We start from the raw sequence: 23,380 nt of genomic DNA, 5'->3' as shown, positions 1-23,380 counted from the left end.
ACTGCAGAGATCATGAGAGGGGAAACAGTAAGTATTTCTTAAGTTCCATGGAGGAATTATAGAAAAATTAGCTGAAGGCAGATGTGCAAAAGAGGGACCGATTGAGGAAAATAGGGGGGGGGGCTGAGAAGGGTGGCTGGAAGAAAAAGAACCCAAGAGAAGAGACCATAAGTAAGTAAAAGGGAGAATGGGGCAGGGAACTTAACCAGTTTGGTTCTTAATTGAAATGAAGTCTGATTTATTTATTTTATTAAATTGTATTATACCAAATTTTTGGGATTTTAAAATTTACTCACAAGTTTGATAAATGTATTATAAGCAAGGACAGCAGACAGCATCACATTTAATAAGCAGACAAATGTTTTGTGAAAAAAATGTAGCATATACTCATTAATGATTAAATAGCCTGTAGTGTAGCTTGATTCAAAGGTTGTATTTTATCACCAAACCTTGCTAGGCCAGCATGATATTAACAATCAGCTCACTTTGGGAAGCTCAACTATTCTAAGATAAATCCAGTATTTTTCCAAGATTGCCTATGAATGTAACTACAGTATTTGGATATTACAGCTCCATCTATGTGTAGCTTGGAAGATAAACAGATATTTTACTCAGTTCATGGTCAATTTATTTATATACCACCTTTCCCACAAATATGTATGTACTGAAAGCAGTTCACATAAAAATGTCTTAAGTACATTAGTGAGACATAATAAAAAGTATAATCTCATTACAAAAGAATCCAACATTAGCATTCATTAAAATTTAAGTGAGCGTAAGCTCACCAATATTAAAAGTAAGGCTTTACGATAACTTCCTATCCAAAAGTACCCCAAAAGCTGATGGTGCTGGTACCTGGCACCCCTCGACCTATGCCTCAAACCAAAAGACCAGAAAGCCCATGGGCGTTGCCAGGATTTATTGTAGGGGGGGCAGGCATTATGTAAGGGGGGGCAGAATGAGTTATATGTGACACAATTGGTCAGATAGTTAAGTATTTTTATTTATTTACTTGATGGGGGTAAATCCCTGCCCCCCCAGTCCTCCCTAGCTACAGAATTCTTCTGGGAGGCTCCTTATGGTTCAGAGCTCCTTATGAGTACACACTGCTCTTTTCAGCCCCAAAATACAAGGGGAAGAAAATGGGAATCTTCCAAATAGCTCCCATGGCTGGAAGCCTGCAGATAAAATGTGGAGAAAAAGCTGAAAGGGCTCAGGTCATCACTGCTAGTCATGTGGTGAGCTTCTCCATAGGAAAGTACTGTCCTTTTGAACTACAGTACAGTGGAACCTCGGTTTATGAACACCTCGGTTTATGAATTTTCGGTTTATGAACGCCGCGGACCCATCTGGAACGGATTGATTCATTTTCCATTACTTTCAATGGGAAAGTTCACTTCAGTTTATGAACGCTTCAGTTTATGAACAGACTTCCGGAACCAATTACACCCATGCTTCAGTTTATGAACGCTTCAGTTTAAGTACCCCGCGGTCCATCTGGAACGGATTAATCCACTTTCCATTACTTTCAATGGGAAAGTTCGCTTCAGTTTATGAACACTTCAGTTTATGAACAGACTTCCGGAACCAATTGTGTTCATAAACCGAGGTTCCACTGTACTGGAGAGCACAGAAAGAGGCAGAAATGAGTAATGATCAGCAGTTGTGACACATTGTTCCTGGACTGGACCTGTCTGTATGGTGTCTGTTCCTAAATGTCTGTAAATACCAAATGCTCTCAGGCTCGTGCTGTGTGTCTCCAAAGCTATAATACTGTCTATTGCTATAAAAAATGTCAAGGCAATGCATGCACAGTTAAATAACAAATGATCTATTTTCATTTGGCATGGAATAGCTTACAGCTTCTGCAGTGAACAGCACAACAGTTAATTATGGCACAAGAAGGAAAATGAAATATGGCCTCATGTTTCAGAGAACAGAGAGAAGAGAAGTCAATTTTGAGGGCTAATTAGAAAGTAAAACTAGCCCCTCCCAGAGGCAAGCTGAACTATGTACTGTAGTGAACTTGTCTTTTATCATAGCATCCACAAGAAGGCAGCAGTACAAAACAAGATTTTTTTAATCCTATCCTGAAGTAACGCCTAGCAGCATTATATCTTTCAGTGGCAGCCTGTGTCAGAAAAGCAACTGCTACAGAGGAAAGAAGATGGAGATCATTTTGGCTCTCCTGTTTACAGTGGTTCTAGGTTTTGTTGTCAAGCTGATTTTCTTTCCGTTCAGAAACGGCAATGAGCCGCCTTGTATCCATGGCTGCATCCCTTGGTTTGGAGCTGCCTTCGAGTTTGGGAAAGCTCCTCTGGAATTCATCAAACAAGCCGGACTCAAGGTAATAACTGTGGGAGCCAGGGATGGGGAGGGAGAATGAATGAATGAAACCATTTATTACAGTCACAGACCAGAGATCAGGGAGGGAGAGGATGAAAAGGCTTGAGCTTGAGCTGAACAAGCTTTTGCCTTAGCCAGGTGTCTAACTTACTTTGCTTTTTACAGTTTAATATGCTTTGTGTTAGCTGACTTATCAAACGATTTAAATAGTCTGAATTACTATGATAGAATAACATGCTGGGAGAAATGTGCTAAAACACATATTTGCTCTCTCTCTCTTTAGATTTAGGGCACTGTTCAGAACAATGTGGCGCTTCTTGTCCAGCAGGGCTGTTCCCCTTGAACATGCCAAGTATTAGGTTACTAAAGTTCATGTGTGCTTTTCAAGCTGTCCTGAAAGCTACTCGATGTTGAAAGAATGAATTAAAAATAGAATTATACAAGAATCTTATAAAATGAGTATTTTCAAGCAGTATGTATACAAATGTGTTTTTTATAATGTTTTGCAACTTCATTGTAATGCAGTCGGTTTTTTCCCCTTTCACAACAGTAGTGCTAAGAGATTTTAGACAAGTCCATTCCCTAGAACAGTGTTTCTCAGCCTGTGTGCTGTGGTATGTTGGGGTGCCTTGATCTTGAATGTTAATCAGGTGTACTGCAGGCAACACTGGCCTCTGTCCCTCCTTCCTTCCCTCTCTCCTCTGATGCCCTCTTGTGTCTCTGCCTCCCAAAGGTTTCTGTGGCTGTTGGTTGCAGCAGCCCTGGCTATAAGCTCCGCAGGCGAATGATGCCTCTGGGGCTGGCCAGGGGGTACTGGGTGCCAGGAACTGAGGCAGCCTTAGAGTAAGCAAGCAAGTAAGTGGGTGAGGCAGCCCAGCCAGTCAGTCCACCAGCCCTTGCTGTTGGGAATAGATGGAAAAGTAGGCGGCTGGGCATGCTGGCAGGTGCTGTGATTGCCTTTATTGTGCTTGCTGTATGCAATGCCTGCCTGGGAGTGTCTGGTGCCGAAGGGGAGCCAATCATAGCTGCCAAGTTTTCCCTTTTCTCACAAGGAAGCCTATTCAGCATGAGGGAATTTCCCTTAAAAAGGGGGATAACTTGGCAGCTATGGAGCCAATGGGTAGGACCCAATGGCTCCCCCTAAAGGTAGTTGTATTAAACTACTTAACTTTTTTATTATAAAAATTACATATTTTTATATGTAAAAGATTACATATAATAACATTACGTAACATTGTATCCTCTTATTTTATATCTTTGGCTCAACTGAGCCTAACGACTTCCCTCCCTCCCATCTGATGATTTACAAAATTAAACTTTACATTTCACTTCGTTTCCTATACTTGTTGTATCATTACCTAAAACATTATATCACTCAACCTGCATACCGGTAGGTAGCAATTTCATCTTACAGATCTTCAGATAACCCTGCTAATGATGTTAATTGCTTACAGTTGTCTTTCAAATATAATATAAATTCTTCCCGTCAGTTTCACCAGTTCTGCAAAGTCCATCAGCTTCACCTGCCAGCCTTCTTTTGTTGGTAACTCCTGTTATTTCCATCTTTGGACTAACAAAATTCTTTCCGCAGTTGTTGCATAGTCTATTCTTCCTGCAGATTGTTTTATTAAAAATATCATATATATAAAAACTACTTACGGTAACTTTTTTAACACTATATTTTGCAGTATGGACCAGTATTCACAGTGTATATGTTGGGGAAACGATACACATTTGTAACTGATGGAGAAGGTTTTCAAGCATTTTGTACTTCTAAAGATGTGGATTTTGAGCAGGCAGTGCAACAGTCTGTCCAGCGTACAGGTAGGTAAATGATATTTAATTTCAGTGGGAAAATGATTTCTTTCTATCTTAGATGACAAAGGGTTGAAAGAGATGTGAAGTGGGAGGTCTTTTTACTTTAATGTATCTTTGGGGACTCCAGTTTTGACTGGAGCAATGTGCTGAGGGAGCAAGTATTGCGTGCACAGGAAGTCCCCCCAGCCAAGCCGAATAATGACTCAAGACAAGCTCTGGAGCCGACTGCTGCTTCACAGGTAAGCTTCCCTTCAGTTGTGTGGGCTGGGCTGTCCCTCCCCTTACCTAGCCAATCCCCTGGCAATGCCTCCCCCAGGCGGGATTGGGCGGATGACTGAGGTAGGCGGAGACCCCAGGTATCCAGCCTGGGGAGGATGAAGCCAGCCTGAACTACCGGGAGCTGCACTGGGGTCCAGGGGGCTGCGCGCAACCACGCAAAAGTTGCCCCCCCCATTTGATGTGGGGAGCGGTCATTTATCTCACTCACTCACACACACCCCATCCATGTTTTTTACTTCAAAATTATCCTCCCTCAGAAATGCTATTAGCCTTACTAAAGACAGTTCCAGTAATACAGGCACAGGTAGTGATGTAAGAAGGCAACAATTTCCATTCTCGTCTGTGTTCATAAACATCAGCACTGCTTCCATTCCACTGCAGCTTGTTTCCACTAAATTTGTTGTTGTTGTTTGGTCATTTAGTCTAAGGTTACCAGATGCCCTTGTTTCCCAGGGACAGTCCCAGGATTTACAAATCAGTCCCCATACAAAATCCATTGAAGTTGAAGAGTGTCCCCGGATTCATTGAAAAAAATCTGGTAACCTTAGTTTAGTCGTGTCCAACTCTTTGTGACCCCATGGACCAGAGCACGCCAGGCACTCCTGTCTTCCACTGCCTCCCGCAGTTTGGTCAAACTCAGGTTGGTAGCTTCGAGAACACTGTCTAACCATCTCGTCCTCTGTCGTCCCCTTCTCCTTGTGCCCTCAATCTTTCCCAACATCAGGGACTTTTCCAGGGAGTCTTCTCTTCTCATGAGGTGGCCAAAGTATTGGAGCCTCAGTTTCAGGATCTGTCCTTCCAGTGATTTTCATTAATTTTCCAATATAAACAGCCAATTAACATATAATCATAATCCTTTTTTTAAAAAAATTTTTTTATTAAGTTTCCACTTTAAATAAAAAACAATAAATTCCAACAATTATCCACACATCTTCTTCCCATCGCTCTGCCGAGCTTTTAACTTCCCTCCATCCCAGCACCAGGCTTTCCCTCTTCCAATCTACATCTCGCAGTCTCTTCTTATAGTCCAGTCTACATCGTAGGATTTATTCCAATCCTGCTAGTGTCTTCAAACCTCTACAGTTTTTATTCATCTATATATATATATATAAATGTAAAAATCTTGAAAGTGTCGGCTGAACTTTTCTCTGTAACTGCTTGACCGATCGTCCTGAAATTTTGTCACAACGATCCAGGCCACTCCCCGAGCGTTGCTGGAAAAGAAAATACCTCAAATTTCACACCTGGGCAGGTATAAACCTGCTTTTCCACAAAGTAAAACAGTGCCCTCAAGTGGCGTTATTCCCTCAGCTCCTCCTCCTACACCCCCTCCCTCCCCATGGAGTCTACGCCACACCCACAAACCCCGCCTCCACCACGAGATCCAACACTAATGGATATCCATCCGCCAGAGGTGTCCAAGATCTCATCGGAGACACCCAACACAAGCGTCTTGACCTCCTACCAGCGTTCTCCACTCCTCTCGAAGTATACCTTTCCCTCTCACACTCCATCCATCATCCTAACACGTCCTCGGATCCTCTCCTCCCAACTTTCCATACCTTTCCCCTCATATACTCCCCACACCGTCCTGCGATCCTCTTCACCACAGTCCTCCTATTTGTTCCCTCTCACCACCCTCTGTTCCCTCTCACAAACCCCCCCCCCCCACAGGCTGCCCTCCTAACCAGCATCCTCCGATCCACAGCGTCCTCCGAACCGTTCCCTCTCACCGTCCTCCGATCCATTCCCTCACAATCACACCCCACGGAATGCACCCCCACCGATCCCTCCCCCTCCCGTGACCCCTCCCACCCAGAGAAAACCCACTCCCCACCCCACGGATCCCGCCCCTCCATCCCGCCACAAACAGCCCCCGAGACTCACACCTACCAGGGAACCAGGCCGATCTACAGGCCGCGCTGCCACCCGAGACTCCCGCTGCCCACAGACCCAGGCCGCTCCACAGGCCATTCCGCAGACAAAAATCCTAGGCCTCTCCACACACATCCCACCCCACGGAACGCACCCCCACCCCTCCACCTCCTGCGACCCCCACCCCACTCCACACCCCACCCCACGGATCCCGCCCCCACCCAATCCCATCGCACACAGCCCACGAGACTCACACCCACCAGGAAAGCAGGCCGATCTACTGGCTGAGACCCCCGCTGCCCACATACCCAGACCACTCCATATGCCACTCCGCCGCCATAAATCCAAGCCCTCTCCACACCGCCTCACCCCACAGTATATGTCATTAAGAACTTCTCAGTTGCTTATTCACGCTATAATGAAGACATATTTAGTGAAGACAGGGAAGCACCCAACTTTACCAGGGCACATTATATCATCAAGATTCTGTATCTACACATTTTTGTATGTCTAATGAGAAAGAATTGCCACTTTTGAAAGACAACACAACATGAAATAAAGAAGCAAAACTGTTCATGATGCCTGCCCAGATTCTAGGGTATTTTAAGTAAAACGTTGCAGCGTATTCTGACTGATGTTATTTTTTTCCACTTGGATTTTGAAGCTTCAATTCCTGAAGAAATCTTTTACAAGAATAGGAGCAGGATATATATCATGGTGAAGGGAAGACTGGGTACATCTAAGCTGCATCATATGCCTGGGAGTCTCTGTCAGGAACTTCAGAAACACATGGAGGATTTGGGTCATGAGGGAACGGAGGAGCTCAGAGATCTTGTAAGGTAGGTGATTTTGCAAACCAGCCAGAATGGCACAGGCCTCCATTCTTTTCATTAAATAAAATTAATACCTAGAATAAGCCATAAATGTTGTAGTTTAGAAGAAAATAAAATATAGTTTAAACACTACAAGAGAAAGCAGAAGGGTAGGGCACTGGTGGAATTGTCATAAACCCATTTTACTATTGGATAGGATATTCTTGTGAAGCCAACAGTAGCATCTCCTTAGGAGAGGGCATTCCAAAGTATGTAATAGCAAGGGAGTGTGATAAATATACTGTACTCTTTGAGGCTAATTTCATAGAATCATAGACTAGAGTTGGAAGGGACCCCAAGGAGCATCCCATCCAACTCCCTGCAACGCAGGAATATGCAGCTGGTCCATAAAGGGATCAATCCATAATACATACTTGTACATTGGAACAATTTGACTTTGGTTCGGCTTTGGATACAGTCCAGTCCGGTTTTCATTCTGGCCATGGGAGCAAGACAGCTCTGATCGCTGTAACAGATGACTTCCGTTGGCAGCTGGATTGAGGCGGGTCGGGGCTGTTGATTCTTTTAGATCTGTCAGCAGCCTTCGACATGGTCGACCGCAAACTTCTAGACCACTGGCACTGCCTTGCCTACATGGGGATTCGGGGTGCAGTCCTTCAATGGCTACGCTCGTTCCTCTCTGGTCGGGGACAGAGGGTGGCGCGGGGAGGGGAGGAGTTGTCACTATGCTACTCCTTGGTGCGTGGAGTACTGCAGGGTGCAATTCTGTCCCGATGCTTTTTAACATCTATATGCACCCCCTTGCCCAGCTTGTCCAGAATTTTGTTTTGGGCTGCCATCAGTATGCTGATGACACCCAGCTTTATCTGTTGATGGACAGCCACCCTGACTCAGCCCCAGACACACTGTTCAGATGTCTGGAAGCCGTTGCTGGATGGCTACGTGGGAGCTGGGTAAAGTTAAATCCTTCGAAGACAGAGGTCCTTTGTCTTGGTCGAGATGATATGGGAGATGATATGGGATTGGGGGGGCAGCTACCATCCCTTGCGGGGGCGCAACTAGTGCCAGCGCCTTCCGTCAAGAGTTTGGGTGTAATTTTCGACACCTCCCTTTCTATGGAGGCGCAGGTTACAGCTACAACAAAGGCAGCATTTTTTCATCTCTGCCGAGCTAAGCAGTTGGTCCCTTACCTCTCTCTCCCTGACCTTACCACTGTGATCCATGTGACGGTCACCTCCAGGCTTGATTATTGTAACTCACTCTACGTGGGGCTGCCCTTGAAGCTGACCTAGAAACTCCAGCGGGTGCAGAATGCCGCAGCGAGACTCCTTACGGGGTTTTCGCCGCGGGATCACATTCACCCAGTGCTATACCTGCTGCACTGGCTCCCGGTGGAGTACAGGATCAGGTTTAAGGTGCTGGTTTCAACCTTTAAAGCCCTATATGGCCTAGGACCCTCGTACCTATGGGACCGCCTCTCCTGGTATGCCCCACAGAGAACCTTACAGTCTACAAATAGCAACACCCTGAAGATCCCGAGCCCCAGGGAGTTTAGACTGGCCTCGACCAGAGCCAGGGCCTTTTTGGTCATGGCCCCGGCCTGGTGGAACACTCTCTCACAAGAGACCAGGGCCCTGTGAGATTTGACATCTTTTCAGAGGGTCTGCAAGACAGAACTGTTCCTCCAGGCCTTTGGCTAGGGTTCAATCTGACTCATTTTCTCTTTGTATGAACAAGTACGAAGGAGGTTTCCCAGCCCGCTCACAGGTCATTATAATATCAGTGGAAATAGTTGGTCCTGGTGAGTATTAACTGCTTTCAATTTTAACTTGAGGATGGCCATTTGTCCAGACTAATTTTAATTTTAATTTATTTGAATTAATTTTGGGGTGCATTTTAATCAATAGTTTGTTTGTTTTTATGTATATTGTGTTTTATATGATGTTAGCTGCTCTGAGCTCAGCTTCAGCAGGGGAGGGTGGGATACAAATTATTATTATTATTATTATTATTATTATTATTATTATTATTATTATTATGCAATGACCCTTCTCCGCAAAAGCAAATTAAATTGACCCAAAATAATGCTATCTGCATAATTGAGAATAATTGCTGAGTTGTTTTAGGCTTACCTCTTCTGACAAGGAAAGGTACAATATTTAGAGATATTTCACAAAGCAGAATGAGAATAGTAGAATTTCTTAAAGGTACGATGTGCCATGGTTGTTGTTGTTTTTTGAAGTCCCATCTCACAACAGCAGAAGTTTATCCACTACAATTTATTTCACCTATTTTTACTTTAGTTGTATGAAACCAGTATAGCCAACAGCTGACCATTCCAAGTGGATTTTAACATTATTTTCCTTCAGTCCACAACTATACCTTTTCTCCTATTGCAGGCACATCATGTTCCCATCAACAGTGAACACCCTGTTTGGAAAAGACATGTTTTTGACCACCAGGGATAATGTCAAGGAGTTTGAGGAGCACTATCAGAATTTTGATGATGATTTTGAATATGCTACCCAACTGCCAAAATATTTTCTGAAGTAAGGGAGTAGTGTTTCTGTTTGACAATATAAATTTATCCAGAAATTCATGTTCTAGCTTAGACAGTCCTCATATTCCTGTTGCTTATGTCTACAATATTATGGGTGTAATCCATAGACGACTTATATGATGGCATGCTTTCCCTCCAACTGGCATACTCCTGTAGTCATTGGATCGAAGACTGCTTGCAGTAGCTAGTTGAGGAGCCTAACTAGTGTGCACAAAGTTCACTTTTGATTTGCTAGATTTACTCTACAACAAAGAGGGGACCCTGCATTCTGTGAAGGGGTGTGAGCACAGAGTCAGCTTAGTGTGATGTTATTCGGATCCCCTTCCCAATACTCCCACAATCCTTCCAGCAGACAGCAGCACCACCCTTCTTTTGTGGGACCCGGTCTCCCCAGAGAAATGCAGCCAGCTGATTGGCCTGTTAAAGGGTGGTAAATCCCCAGAGGAAGACATGTTGTCCCCTGAGGTTTTTCTAACTAATCAACATTGGTGGGCAACCACATTGGCCCCCATTTTTACTGCAATCAACTCTTCCCTTCCGTCAAACTGGAAGCAGAGTATAATCATCCCAATCCATAAAAAAGGAGATCCCCAAGACCCTACCAACTACAGACCCATAAGTCTTCTGGATATACCCTATAACAGTGCTCCCCAACCTTTTTATCGCCGCGGACCAGTCAACGTTTGATAATTTTACTGCGGCCCGCTGAGGGGGGGCGGCGTTGATTGTTTCGTGGCCCGCCGAGGGGTGGGATGTTGATTATTTATATTTTATTTTGATTGTTTTGATTTAATAATTTTAATTTAATTGTATTTAATGTTCCTTGGGCGGCCCGGTACCAATTGATCCACGGACCGGTACCGGTCCGTGGCCCGGGGGTTGAGGACCACTGCCCTATAAGATCTATACTAGACTTCTCCTTGAGAAGCTGACCAACTGGGCTGATGAAATTAGTCTATTCCACCCAGAACAAGCGGGTTTTCGGAAAGGCCATAACACCTCCGGCCACTGCCTAGTCCTCCAATCTATAAACAACAAATATCAAACCAAGTTCCACTCCAATATATATGTAGCCTTTGTCGATCTGTCCTCTGCCTTTGACTCCATCAATAGATCTAGACTCTGGCAGAAGCTCAGTGAAACCAACATTGACAAAAGGCTCCTAAGGCTATTAATGGAAATCCACTCGGATATATCCGCTAGAGTGAAATTCGGTCCCCAGGGAACTCTCTCCCGTCCCTTTCCCATTGCCAGAGGCGTCAAACAAGACTGCCTTCTGGCTCCCTTCCTCTTTAATTTTTACATAAATGATATAATAATAGCCATTAAAGCTCTTAACCAAACAGCCCCGCCCCCGCAACAAGCAAAAATTCCTATCCTACTGTACGCAGATGACATGGCAGTCCTCTCGCTAACAAAGGGGGGACTTAACAACTTGATGAGAGGACTCATGAAATTATGTGAAGAAAACTTCCTAATGATCAATTTTTCCAAAACTAAAATAATTCCTTTTGGCAAGGCAAAACCAAATCCTTCGTGGATCCTCAAGGGCTACACCATCGACCAATGCTCAGTTTTTAAATACTTGGGCATCACTTTCCACCATAGATTATCTTGGACAGCCCACCTAAACACGACTATTTTGGCTGCTCGTTGGGTCATCGGTGCCTTAGTGAAATTTTTCCTCAGAATCGGTGGCCAACTGGTAGCGCCGATCAGAAAGATCTATATTAGTAAAATACTCCCAATGCTGTTGTACGGGGTGGAAATATGGGGTTGGAACATGAATGTACTCCAGCAACTGGAGACCCTGCAGAATCTCCTGGAAAGAAAGATCTTGGGCCTCCCTAATGGGACCATGTCCGCCCAATTGAGACTAGAATTGGGACTACAATCTATAGTAGCAAGGGCCCAGGCCAGGATAGTTATCTACTATAAATCCCTCGCAGATATTCAAAACTTCCCACTAGACAAACAAGCCTTCACAGCCCTCACTGGTAGCAGCAGCTGGTCTAAGGCCATGGAATCCATTTGTTTCATTACTCCCTTCCAGACTTTGCTGCCCTGACTTCATGGGATAACAACAAAATCCATAGCTGGATCTTAGCTAGGGATGAAGCTTTTGACCTAGCACAATCTAAGGCGGCTAAAATCTCCATGTGGCTTCCCCACATGAAGGCAGCTAGATCTCTGGCCCACTATTTGTGTGATTTAACAAACCCCAAGCTAAGAAAGGCTTTCACACTAGCCCGATTCCATGCCATACCCACAGCATTTTTACACAGCGTTTTCTCCAACATACCACTGAACCTCCGACTCTGCCCATGCAATGAGGGAATGATAGAGGACTACATACACTTTTTCTTTTACTGTTCTCTATATGACCCTGTAAGATCCAGGCTTCTCCTTTCAATCCCGACGACCATCTTACGGGACATCGATCGCATGAAGTTTTTACTGGTGGACGCCAACCCCTTGGTTTCACGTGACATAGCTATCTATATTTTACAGGCCCTTAAACTCAGGGCCGCTTTCCTGGCCAACCAGCCAGGCCCTAGTCCTATGTAAATTCCTGTTATATTTTTAGCCAACACGCATCACTTTTGCCTTTACCTAACCAGTTGCATTTACCTGGATTTTATATTTAACGTTCTAATTGTATTTGTTGTAGTTTTATTGCTGTGCGACAGTTGCCTGTCTGTTTGTACTTGTGCTATGGCCATACAGCTAATGCAATAAATGTTGTTGTTGTTGTACTGACCAGCATTAACTGGGAGCATCTTTCTTTATGGGGTGTAATGGCTCCATTAATTATTATGAGGAAAGGGAAAATCCCAGTGGGAATGAAAGAGAGTGGGGGGGAAGAGGTATATTTATTTTTCCTTTACATGTCATAAAAAAATCTAAGTGGTTTACAACAACAGTATCTATATACAATAAAACCACATAAAAAAATTGAGAGACCACCCTCTGAGTTTGTCCCCCTAGAATTTTATTCCTTATATTCACTGACAGGACATCACCACTCCTTCTTCTGGCAGCACACTCTGTTTATGCCAGACAGTTAGGAGAAGAACCATTCTTCCCAGCCAGAATAAACAGGAAACAGCACCTGAATGTGGTGGCTTGAACTGTGAGAATATTTGGTTGCTCAAGGGCTTATCCACACTTACATTTTGCCCTGCTCTTTCCAGGCATAGGTCCACACTTTAAAGCTCCATGCCTGAGTGTTGGATTTTTTGCCCCAGAGCTTTCCCCACAAAACCACACTGTTTAGTGCTTAATCTGTTGGGTTTTCCGCTGGTTGCCATTTGCTCTAATTTAACTTTGAAGAGCAGGTTTTGCCTAGAAAAGCTCCAGAGCCAAAAAAGAAAAAAAAAAGAAAATGGTGCTTGGACATGGGCTTTAAAGCGTGGTCTGTGCCTGGAAAGAACAGAGCAAAGGAAAGTGTCACTGAGCCCTTCTTTTCTTTCAGGTGGTGGGCCCTGCCCTGTCACTCAGCTGCTCACTCTGGAGACTGCATTGCTCAAAAGCAGCGCAAGCATCTGGCACTGTGATCTGCTGAACCTCTGCAACTGAGCATTACTTGAAAGTTTAAAAAGTTTTAAAAATGATGGGGAAATTGTTTAGAATTCTTTTCTGAGTACAGATTATCATATATATTTCATAAGGGTTTTGTTTTCCTTTTTGCTTCCTAGAAAATGGTCTAAATCTAAGAAATGGCTCCTAAAAAGTTTTGAAAAAGTTGTCTTGCATGCAGAGGAAACTAATCCTTCAGATGACTGTTCTAAGGTAAACCCTCCATAAGGCTTTTCATGTTAATATTCCTTCCAGTAGCACCTTAGAGACCAACTAAGTTTGTCATTGGTATGAGTTTTCGTGTGCATGCATGAATAAATAATATTATTATTTATAAAATACTAAGCCAGGTGCTGCGCAAATCAATGAAGTGTCAGACCTTTTGCTTTATTTTTGGCAGTTTTGTGAGGGCTGGGATTGAAGTGAATAGACTGGGGAATGGGAGGACTTTTGAGAAATGTCACAGAGTGGGAGGCGTTGCTTTGACCCCATAGAGGGAGAGGGACCCTGTGGTCTTCCAGCTGGAGTCCAACAAAATAGCCTAATAGGCTTGGGGGGGGGCAGTCCTATGTGCCACCTGCCATCTACAACCTGAGGTTTCTTCCTAGAGTCGACTACAAGGTGGCAACAGGGGTGCCTTCTTTTTTTACTGGCTCTTCTGTGAGTTTATCTATATTAGCCTTTAAAAAATAAGTTGGTGAAGGCTATACTCCTGTGTGTGTGTATATATATATATGTAAAAGAAGCATATACCATGCATAACTAAACTAGCTAGGAGCCTGACCCTGCTCTCTGTAACCCACAAAGTTCCCCAACTGTGGTTAAATATGAAAAGCAACAGCTGAGGTGATGCCAGTTGGAACTCAGAGCACCGACATCAGGATGAAAGCACCCTTGAAAGTATAATCCTGCTCTTCCTTTTGGCAGCAGCCTGCAAGGCAGCTTGCAAGCATGAAATAAAAACCACAGCCACAGCCAGTATCTAATTCTGGCGACCTTGCTGTAGCTTGGTGGTTAACTCTAATGCCAAAGCATGGCTCCCAGAGACTCCAAAATTCAAGCGCCTGATTCTCAAGTTCAACTCTCCTAGGCTTCCTGCGTGCTTGAGTAAACTTCAAAACCGACTTAACTGGTATGGAATCTTTCCACAAAGATGCTTCTTTAATAACTGTAGATGTACCATTGGGAAAACCTCAAACTCATCTAATCTTGTTAGCCAGCCCTTAAGGTGGTCGGAGGAGCCTAATAAGAACTCCCAGTGTGTGCCGAGTAATTTATTGCCAAAGGGGCCCACACAACAACATCAAAGAGAAATATTTTTACCTTTACGGACGCTTCCTACCAACTCCTCTTTACTAACTTCTAGCTGATTATCCCATCACCAAGAAGGGGGCAGAGCCTTGTCTGGCCCAGAACTGACCAATACAGATGCTCCCGAAGATCAGCAGACGCAGGCCCAAGCGGGCTCCGCTCTGGCTATAACGATTTCCAAATCCCAAAATGGCTGCATGTCCCATGCTGATACCAAGGCAATGCATGAGCCATTGGGAGACTCGGCAGCCCTTTGGTCAAATTCTGAGGCTGTGGAAAGGCTGAATGCCCTTTTGGAGGCCAACCGAAAAGGATGCCTTCCACCTGCCCTGCATTGTGTTTTCCCTCCAGCAATTGCCAATACAAAAGGCACAATTCCTGCAACTATGGAGCATATCTCAAATGAAGAGCCTATGGATTTGTCGTTAAGTAATACCCCCTTGCACCAAGGCTCTCTCCCACAGTTATCAACAAATAAGCCCCAGTCACCGGATGTTGCTGTGACAAGTGGTGTCTGAAACTGAATTGCAAGCAATCTAAAATCACTGCTTTTTTCAACCTAGTGCCCCTTTACTCTAGTGCCCCTCTTTTGGATTCTCCATGATTGACTATGCAAGGGTCAGCATGACCCGAGGACAAGACAAAGAGGTCTCTTACACTTTTATCGTGGAATGTAGCTGGTATTAAATCCAAGTTGATGGATCCATCCTTTGTTGCCTATATAAAAGGTAGCTACATCCTTTTATTTCAAGAGACATGGGCCTTTGAGGATTTCTACTTATCAGGGTACAAGGGTTTCTATTTGAGTGCGATGCAGAACCCTCTATCACCTGGCAGACCACAAGGTGGGTTGGCTATCTTTGTTTCTCTGGCCAAAAATCTCCAGGCTGAAATAATCAATATTCAGTCGTCACTCATGCTGGGTATAAAGCTACAAACAGCAGAGGAAGTGTTTGTGGTAATCAATTTTTATTTATACCCAGTATATATATATATATATATATATATATATATATATATATATATATATAACCTTGTTGATCAGAATGGAAGGAAATTCAACTGACACTTGAAATGCTTTTCGAAAAATACCCTGAAGCCACCTTCCTGATTGTGGGAGACTGTAATGGCCGCTTGTCTCATACTGACCAAACCTTATTTTCTAAATATGATAAGTATCCTTCACTACCCCTCATAACCACATATTTTCTACCTAGAAACTTTAAAGACAGCGTTGCCACATATGCAGGTTTTAAATGTAGGCAAACTTTGTTGGCCCTCAACCTTCTCCTGCTAAATGGGGCACTCAGCTCTGACTACCCAGCTGAATTTACTTATTGGACAGGCTCACGCCCTTCTACCATCAATTTTGTATGGATCTCTTTAGATCTGATTTCCAATATATACAACTTTAAGGTGGTAACAAGACTGGAGAGTGATCATTTCCCTCTAGAACTCTCCCTGACCCTGGCCAAAGAATTGGATGTGCATTCCTTTGTGCATCTTACAAATGACCAGCTGCAGATGAGACCTACAGCCTTAAAATGGTCCGCTAATACAGCTCGGCAGCTGAATGAACTTCTTTGGTCTGACCAACTTCAAATGACAAGGGACTCCCTTATCCAGGTGGAAGAGCAATGGTGCAGGCCCTGGCAACGAATAGTAAGCAGTTTTTCCATAAAAAATGGATGGATGAGGAATGCAGGAACTTCAAGAACTATCTATATAATAACTATCTATATAATGAATTCTTGGTATACAGAGCATCAAATGATCCCTTGCCTAGTAGTCACCTTATGAATCTTAAGAGGAGATTGTTGTTGTTGTTTAGTCGTTTAGTCGTGTCCGACTCTTCGTGACCCCATGGACCATAGCACGCCAGGCACTCCTGTCTTGCACTGCCTCCTGCAGTTTGGTCAAACTCATGTTCGTAGCTTCGAGAACACTGTCCAACCATCTCGTCCTCTGTCGTCCCCTTCTCCTAGTGCCCTCAATCTTTCCCAACATCAGGGTCTTTTCCAAGGATTCTTCTCTTCTCATGAGGTGGCCAAAGTATTGGAGCCTCAGCTTCACGATCTGTCCTTCCAGGGAGCACTCAGGACTGATTTTCTTAAGAATGGATAGGTTTGATCTTCTTGCAGTCCATGGGACTCTCAAGAGTCTCCTCCAGCACCATAATTCAAAAGCATCAATTCTTCGGCGATCAGCCTTCTTTATGGTCCAGCTCTCACTTCCATACATCACTACTGGGAAAACCATAGCTTTAACTATACGGACCTTTGTCGGCAAGGTGATGTCTCTGCTTTTTAAGATGCTGTCTAGGTTTGTCATTGCTTTTCTCCCAAGAAGCAGGCGTCTTTTAATTTCGTGACTGCTGTCACCATCTGCAGTGATCAAGGAGCCCAAGAAAGTAAAATCTCTCACTGCCTCCATTTCTTCCCCTTCTATTTGCCAGGAGGTGATGGGACCAGTGGCCATGATCTTGGTTTTTTTGATGTTGAGCTTCAGACCATATTTTGCACTCTCCTCTTTCACCCTCATTAAAAGGTTCTTTAATTCTTCCTCGCTTTCTGCCATCAAGGTTGTGTTATCTGCATATCTGAGGTTGTTGATATTTCTTCCGGCAATCTTAATTCTGGCTTGGGATTCATCTAGTCCAGCCTTTCGCATGATGAATTCTGCATATAAGTTAAATAAGCAGGGAGACAATATACAACCTTGTCGTACTCCTTTCCCAATTTTGAACCAATCAGTTGTTCATTATCCAGTTCTAACTGTAGCTTCTTGTCCCACATAGAGATTTCTCAGGAGACAGATGAGGTGATCAGGCACTCCCATTTCTTTAAGAACTTGCCATAGTTTGCTGTGGTCGACACAGTCAAAGGCTTTTGCACAGTCAATGAAGCAGAAGTAGACGTTTTTCTGGAACTCTCTAGCTTTCTCCATAATCCAGCGCATGTTTGCTATTTGGTCTCTGGTTCCTCTGCCCTTTCGAAATCCAGCTTGCACTTCTGGGAGTTCTCGGTCCACATACTGCCTAAGCCTGCCTTGTAGAATTGACAAAGAGGAGATATAAAGCTCTATTAAAGGAAAAGAAGCTTATGGCAGAAAGAAATAACTGGAAAAACCTGTTGACAGCAGCTGAGAACAGAAAACCCTCCTTTTGGCACTTAATTTCCAGATACTTGGGCAGACCGCTGGCAAGGATAGAACCTCAAATTCCAGCTGACACCTGGGAAAGATTCTTTTTTGATCTGTATGCAGCTCACGCCGCTGGCGGAGAAATGGTGGAACTGCAACCTTTGCCTGAGTGGGACCCAGTTACCTGCCCTGAAGTGGAAACCCTTATAGACCAGTTCAAAGCGGGCAAGGCCCCTGGAGATGATCTTATATCTATTGATGCCATCAAAGCCAACAAAGATTGGTGGATTCCACTCCTAGCAGCACTCTATACATATATAAATAAATCAGCAAAATTTTCCCCAAGTTGGAGTTCCGCGCTGATAATATTAATATACAAGAAAGGCCTGCGCACTGATCCAAGCAATTTTAGGCCGATCAGCCTGTTGAATGTAATTAGGAAGATCTACTCAAGGTATTTTGCTAAATAAACTATCAAATTGGATGGAGAACAATAATATCATTGCAGAGGAACAGGCGGGTTTCCACCCTGGAAGATCTACAATAGACCAAATTCTAATCTTGAATCATTTGGCTAAAAAGTACCCTGGCAAAGTCCCAAGAGTTATCCATGTGGCCTTTATTGACTTCAAGCAGGCCTTTGATCAAATTTCTAGGAAGCAGCTATGGACCAAACTGGCAGCCACAACAATTGAGCTCCGTCTTCGGCTTCCGGTTTATCGCCCGAGCCGTCCGGCGGGGTTTGTCTCGAGCTTCGAGGCAGCCCGGCTTTGCTGGGGGGGGAGGGCTGTGAAAGCGACACAGCGCCCCAAAAGAGCCCCAGATTGTGCGACACAGCGCCCCAAAAGAGCCCCAGAAGTGTTCAGCGGTGCCTTTTTTTGCGATTCCCCTCTTGTGCTTGGGCTTCTTTGTGGTCTGACCATCAGTGCCTGCCTCTCTCACCTAGGTTGCAGTTAGGGTGAGAGAATAGGTCAATTTCTGAATCAGTTCTGAATCAATTCAGTTCAGGATCATTTTGCTTAAAGAAAGAAAAAAAGACCATAAAGAGCTGGACCATAAAGAAGGCTGATCGCCGAAGAATTGATGCTTTTGAATTATGGTGCTGGAGGAGACTCTTGAGAGTCCCATGGACTGCAAGAAGATCAAACCTATCCATTCTTAAGGAAATCAGCCCTGAGTGCTCACTGGAAGGACAGATCGTGAAGCTGAGGCTCCAATACTTTGGCCACCTCATGAGAAGAGAAGAATCCTTGGAAAAGACCCTGATGTTGGGAAAGATTGAGGGCACTAGGAGAAGGGGACGACAGAGGACGAGATGGTTGGACAGTGGGGCACGAAGCTACGAACATGAGTTTGACCAAACTGCGGGAGGCAGTGCAAGACAGGAGTGCCTGGCGTGCTATGGTCCATGGGGTCACGAAGAGTCGGACACGACTAAATGACTAAACAACAACAAAAAACATTTTCCACCAGACGATCCATAATAATAATAATAATAATAATAATAATAATAATAATAATAATAATAGTCAATGCATTTTAACACAATAATAATTTATATGTTATTTTCACTAATATATGCATTTTTATGCACCCCTTCCCTTAATATACACCTTTCTGTACACATTATTTGGCTGGAGAACTGCATCACACAACTCAGAAATTTTTTACAAAATCTGAAGGTTAGCTGTGTTTTGGTTTGGCTATTGTTTCTTAAAATGTGAATCAGGTAGGACTCACATTAAAATCCAAATGAAATTGAATTTGTCCTCCATCCTTACCTGCTGAGCATGGGGAAATACCAGCTAGCACGAGGCAACAGATTTGACACTTTTGTATCTTTCCCCATCATCTGTACCTGAAGGTAGTGTGCTCACTTGGGCATTCTAGAAAATGTTGTAAGGAAGAAAGCCTGTGTGTGTGCAGAGCCTCACACCACTGCAAGAGGAGGCAGGGCCACCTCTTCCATAGTAAAACTTGCAGTGTATGGGGAAAGAGCCACACACACATGTTCCTCCTCATCCCCTGCCCCATGAAATTTCTCTCACCTTCCCAGTGAAAGAGGCATTAAAATAGCCTCTTTCACAGGGAGGAAAGATTGTCATTAAAATTTCATATAAATTGGTTAGAGCATGGTGTTGATAATGCCCCGGTTGCAGGTTCGATACCTGTATGGGACAGCTGCCTATTCCTGCATTGCAGGGAGTTGGACTAGATGATCCTCAGGGTCCCTTCCAACTCTAGGATTCTACAATTCTACAAAATTTAAAATAAAAAGCACTCAATAGCCAGTGGCTGTTGTAAGTCAGCTTGTTATAGAAATAGCTTGGGTTCAAAGTAAAAAATGGCTGCTCTGTGAGAATGACTTGTTACCCCATGTGAATGCTATTTTTATTTGGTCTGTGTTCTTTTGTTTTTAACAGACACTATGGCAACATCTCCTAGACACTTTGCAAGGAAAGACCTTCAGTGCTAATTATGGCCTCTTACTCCTTTGGGCATCTCAAGCCAATGCAATTCCTGTAAGTATGAGACAGGAAGTATGCTTCCTTCATGCTTCAGTGAGTAAAGTGAATCAAGGAGCCACTGGCAGGCAATTCTCTGAGCCTTCAGTTTCTTAGAAAAGTAAGTCTCTAGCCCTTCAAGAAAGTAAGTTATGAAACAATGTGGAATTTCTATGTATTTTCTTTCAAATGACCTGGGCTAGCTGCTCCTGTGTTGATGTTTATAGCCAATGAGTGAAGTCAGGAATGTGATTGATAAGGTGATTTGTTTGAACACCAGGAAATCAGAATAATTGCACCAGGGCCCATGCCCGCAGCCAGGGCCCCAGACTCTGAGGTTGCATTTTTTAAAAGAGTAAGTCTCTCGTCATTATAGAAAGAAAGCTATTAAGCAACCTTCTAAGTTGGGGTCGCCAGTGTGATGCAAGCAGAGACAAGTGTAACACTTCTCACTCTGCAGACAAAGAGCACTTGCTGGGGTTGGAAGGGCTTTCAAATCCAGTTGGCTATGATTTTAACTCCTCTCTACCTTTCTGGAGGGAAGGAGTTGCCTGGGCAGTTATCATGGGACACAAATGGAAAGAGGGGGAGTGGTGGCAACTGTCACCCCAAGAAGCTTCCACCTAATTCAGAGGCATTATTATTATTATTATTATTATTATTATTATTATTATTATTATTATCCCCCTCTGCTTGGCTTACAGCAAAAATTGTTCCTGAGTTGTCTGGGGAGGGGTGAGCACAGTGCAAAGGCAGAATCAGTATCATCTCATTCACCCCGAAATATTACTTAGTCACATTCAGCCCTGCCCCACAAAAATGGGCTGTGCACAGGGCCTCACAAATCATGACTCTGATACTGCCATCCTCCATTAAAGGGGCAGCACTCTGCTTCTGTATGTGAGGCAGACATTCTGGTATTGCTACTTCTTTCTCTGGGTCTCACTAAGGTGGGATTTCTGGATTAGGTGGCAGTTTTTGAGGAGAATCCATAGGTATCTGAGGATGCTGTCAAGAAAATATTCTTAAGAGCGGGGAATAAAGGAAGCACTATCCTTTGGGGTTCTTCCTCCCCTTCATCTGAGGCAAAATTTGCAGGAGAGATTGATTCAGTAGCAAAAGGTTCTGAATCCCATCGTAACATGACACATGAACATTTCATCTCAGAACCATTAAGAATATTACGCACAATGCCTTAGCAGGTTTTAGAGGCTAGGCATTATTCTGAACACACATTGAAAACAGCAGCCCTGTGTCAAGTCCCCCCCCCCCAATGATTCTATTATCTCCCCTTCCTTGTGTAGAAAAGCAAATGACTGCCCGTTTGTGAGAAAGGGGACATACCAGAGTCAGCTTCTCTTCCCGCTGTACACAGGGAGCCAGCCAAAAAGGAGCTCTGGGACTAGAAGCAAAGTTTAAATATGTAATCCAACCACAGTTATGCAATGTTATGGCTGTATATTGTTAAGAAGAGATATTAATTATATTTAACATTTAAGAAAAAAACAGCAAGTAGCTAAGATGAGGCATGTCATAGAATCATAGAATCATAGAATTGTAGAGTTGGAAGGTGCCCCAGGGGCCATTTAGTCCAACCCTTTGCAGCTCAGGATTCTAAAGCATCCATGGCAGATGGCCATTCAATCTCTGCTTAAAAACCTGCAAGGAACCAGAGTCCACCACCTCCCTAAGGAGACTGTTCAAAGGGGATGTGAGATCAGCGAGTCTATTCTAGCAATTAGAACTTTGTGGACTTTACCCCCTTCATCTACTTATGAGCATTGTTTGCAGATCTCCCACAGATTTTAGGTCCTATGCATTCCGGTTTCAGATATTGAAGCAAAAACAGTCAAGTCTAATAAAAATTATATTTGGCTAGATCTCGTACATACTGCTTAATCATTAGGAAGAGAAGAAGAGGAGCCCTGCCTGTCTAGTCTCCTAGTGTACAATAAGGTGCTCCTGAAAGCCCACTAAAAGGACATGAGGGTCTTAGCAGCTGATAATCAGAGACTGGGTACCTCTGAATATACCAAGTTAGCCACCAAGACTAGGAACCATTGATAAACCCATTCCATGCGAATTTGTCCAATCCCACTTTAAAGACATGATCTGAGGTTGTGGCTGTCAGCACTCACAGTGACAACAAATTCTATGGGTTAATGGGTAATTTCCTCAGGTCATTCTATGACCATTTCCTCTTTCTTTAGGTTTCATTCTGGACACTTGCATTTATTCTGTCTCAACCTCCTGTTTACAAAAAAGTCATGGATGAACTAGAACCGGTTTATAGAAAAGCAGGTAAATATGCCTAAATGCCTTACAATGACATCGGAACTGTTTGGAACAGCATCTATGTGATGTATACCATAGGCATTGATCTGAAGGATTTCACCAAATTAATTTAGACATAGCAGTAAGCAGTGAATTGGTCTTGGATGCAATTTGAGGATCACAAGATGCTTATTGTTTTAGTGTTGAGACATATGCCCCAGGTACATCTTGATATTGAAGTAGACAGTTGTATAACTACACTTATGTTCCAACTGGGATTAATCTATGCACATCTCTTAGTTTTTTTTAATCACATGGGAATTGGCCAGAAGAATACGCTTGTGAAGAAATGTCAAATCCTGCCTATTATTAAACATACATGTCTATTGGAAAACCTTGTGTGTGAACCTGTCACCCAAGTATCCCTTCAAACACACCTTGAGAGGAAGGGGAACTTTTGGTAGAGATGAACCAGGCACTGTTCTTGAATGGGTCTGAATAGTTTGTGTGTAACCCAAGAATGTAGGTCTTTCTTTTATTGCAAGAAAAGAGAGAGAAACAAAATTATTTGGGTGCGTGGCAGCATTAATTATGAATATTGTAATCTATTCACAACTCTAAACTAAGACATAAAAGGTCCCTACTGCTACAAGAAGTAACAGGTGCCAGAAATTATATCTTCTAGACTGAAGAGTGTAGGGAGTGTAATACAGTAGCACCTGTGATGAATATACCATATTTTTCCATGTATAAGACGCCCCCTACTTTTGGGGACTCCAAATTAAGAAAACACCCCTCAGCACTACCCGTGTATAAGACAAGTCCCAATTTCAAACCTAATTTTTGGGTAAAAAACCCTA

General features: G+C 43.6%; 1 protein-coding gene across 5 annotated transcripts in view; it reads left to right on the top strand.

Moving 5' to 3' along the window:
• The first annotated feature begins 2,067 nt into the window (after window positions 1-2,067).
• CYP39A1 (cytochrome P450 family 39 subfamily A member 1) overlaps window positions 2,068-23,380 on the top strand; it is a 35,237-nt gene continuing 13,924 nt past the window's right edge. For 2 of the 5 annotated variants that reach the window (XM_035110316.3, XM_060272338.2), the window contains exons 1-7: window positions 2,068-2,347; window positions 4,035-4,170; window positions 6,983-7,157; window positions 9,551-9,700; window positions 13,410-13,503; window positions 20,166-20,264; window positions 22,457-22,547. In XM_035110316.3, the coding sequence (XP_034966207.1) occupies window positions 2,168-2,347; window positions 4,035-4,170; window positions 6,983-7,157; window positions 9,551-9,700; window positions 13,410-13,503; window positions 20,166-20,264; window positions 22,457-22,547 (925 nt within the window). In that variant the 5' untranslated portion in view covers window positions 2,068-2,167. Of the gene's footprint in view, window positions 2,348-4,034; window positions 4,171-6,982; window positions 7,158-8,869; window positions 8,953-9,550; window positions 9,701-13,409; window positions 13,504-20,165; window positions 20,265-22,456; window positions 22,548-23,380 lie in introns of those variants that run through there. The other 3 variants (XM_035110315.3, XM_088665504.1, XM_088665505.1) reach the window with 3 other exon arrangements.

The sequence above is a fragment of the Zootoca vivipara genome, chromosome 3 (assembly GCF_965207765.1).
Source record: "Zootoca vivipara chromosome 3, rZooViv2.hap1.1, whole genome shotgun sequence".
NCBI classification, from domain to species: Eukaryota; Metazoa; Chordata; class Lepidosauria; order Squamata; family Lacertidae; genus Zootoca; species Zootoca vivipara.
This window is presented reverse-complemented; position numbering and strand designations above follow the sequence as displayed.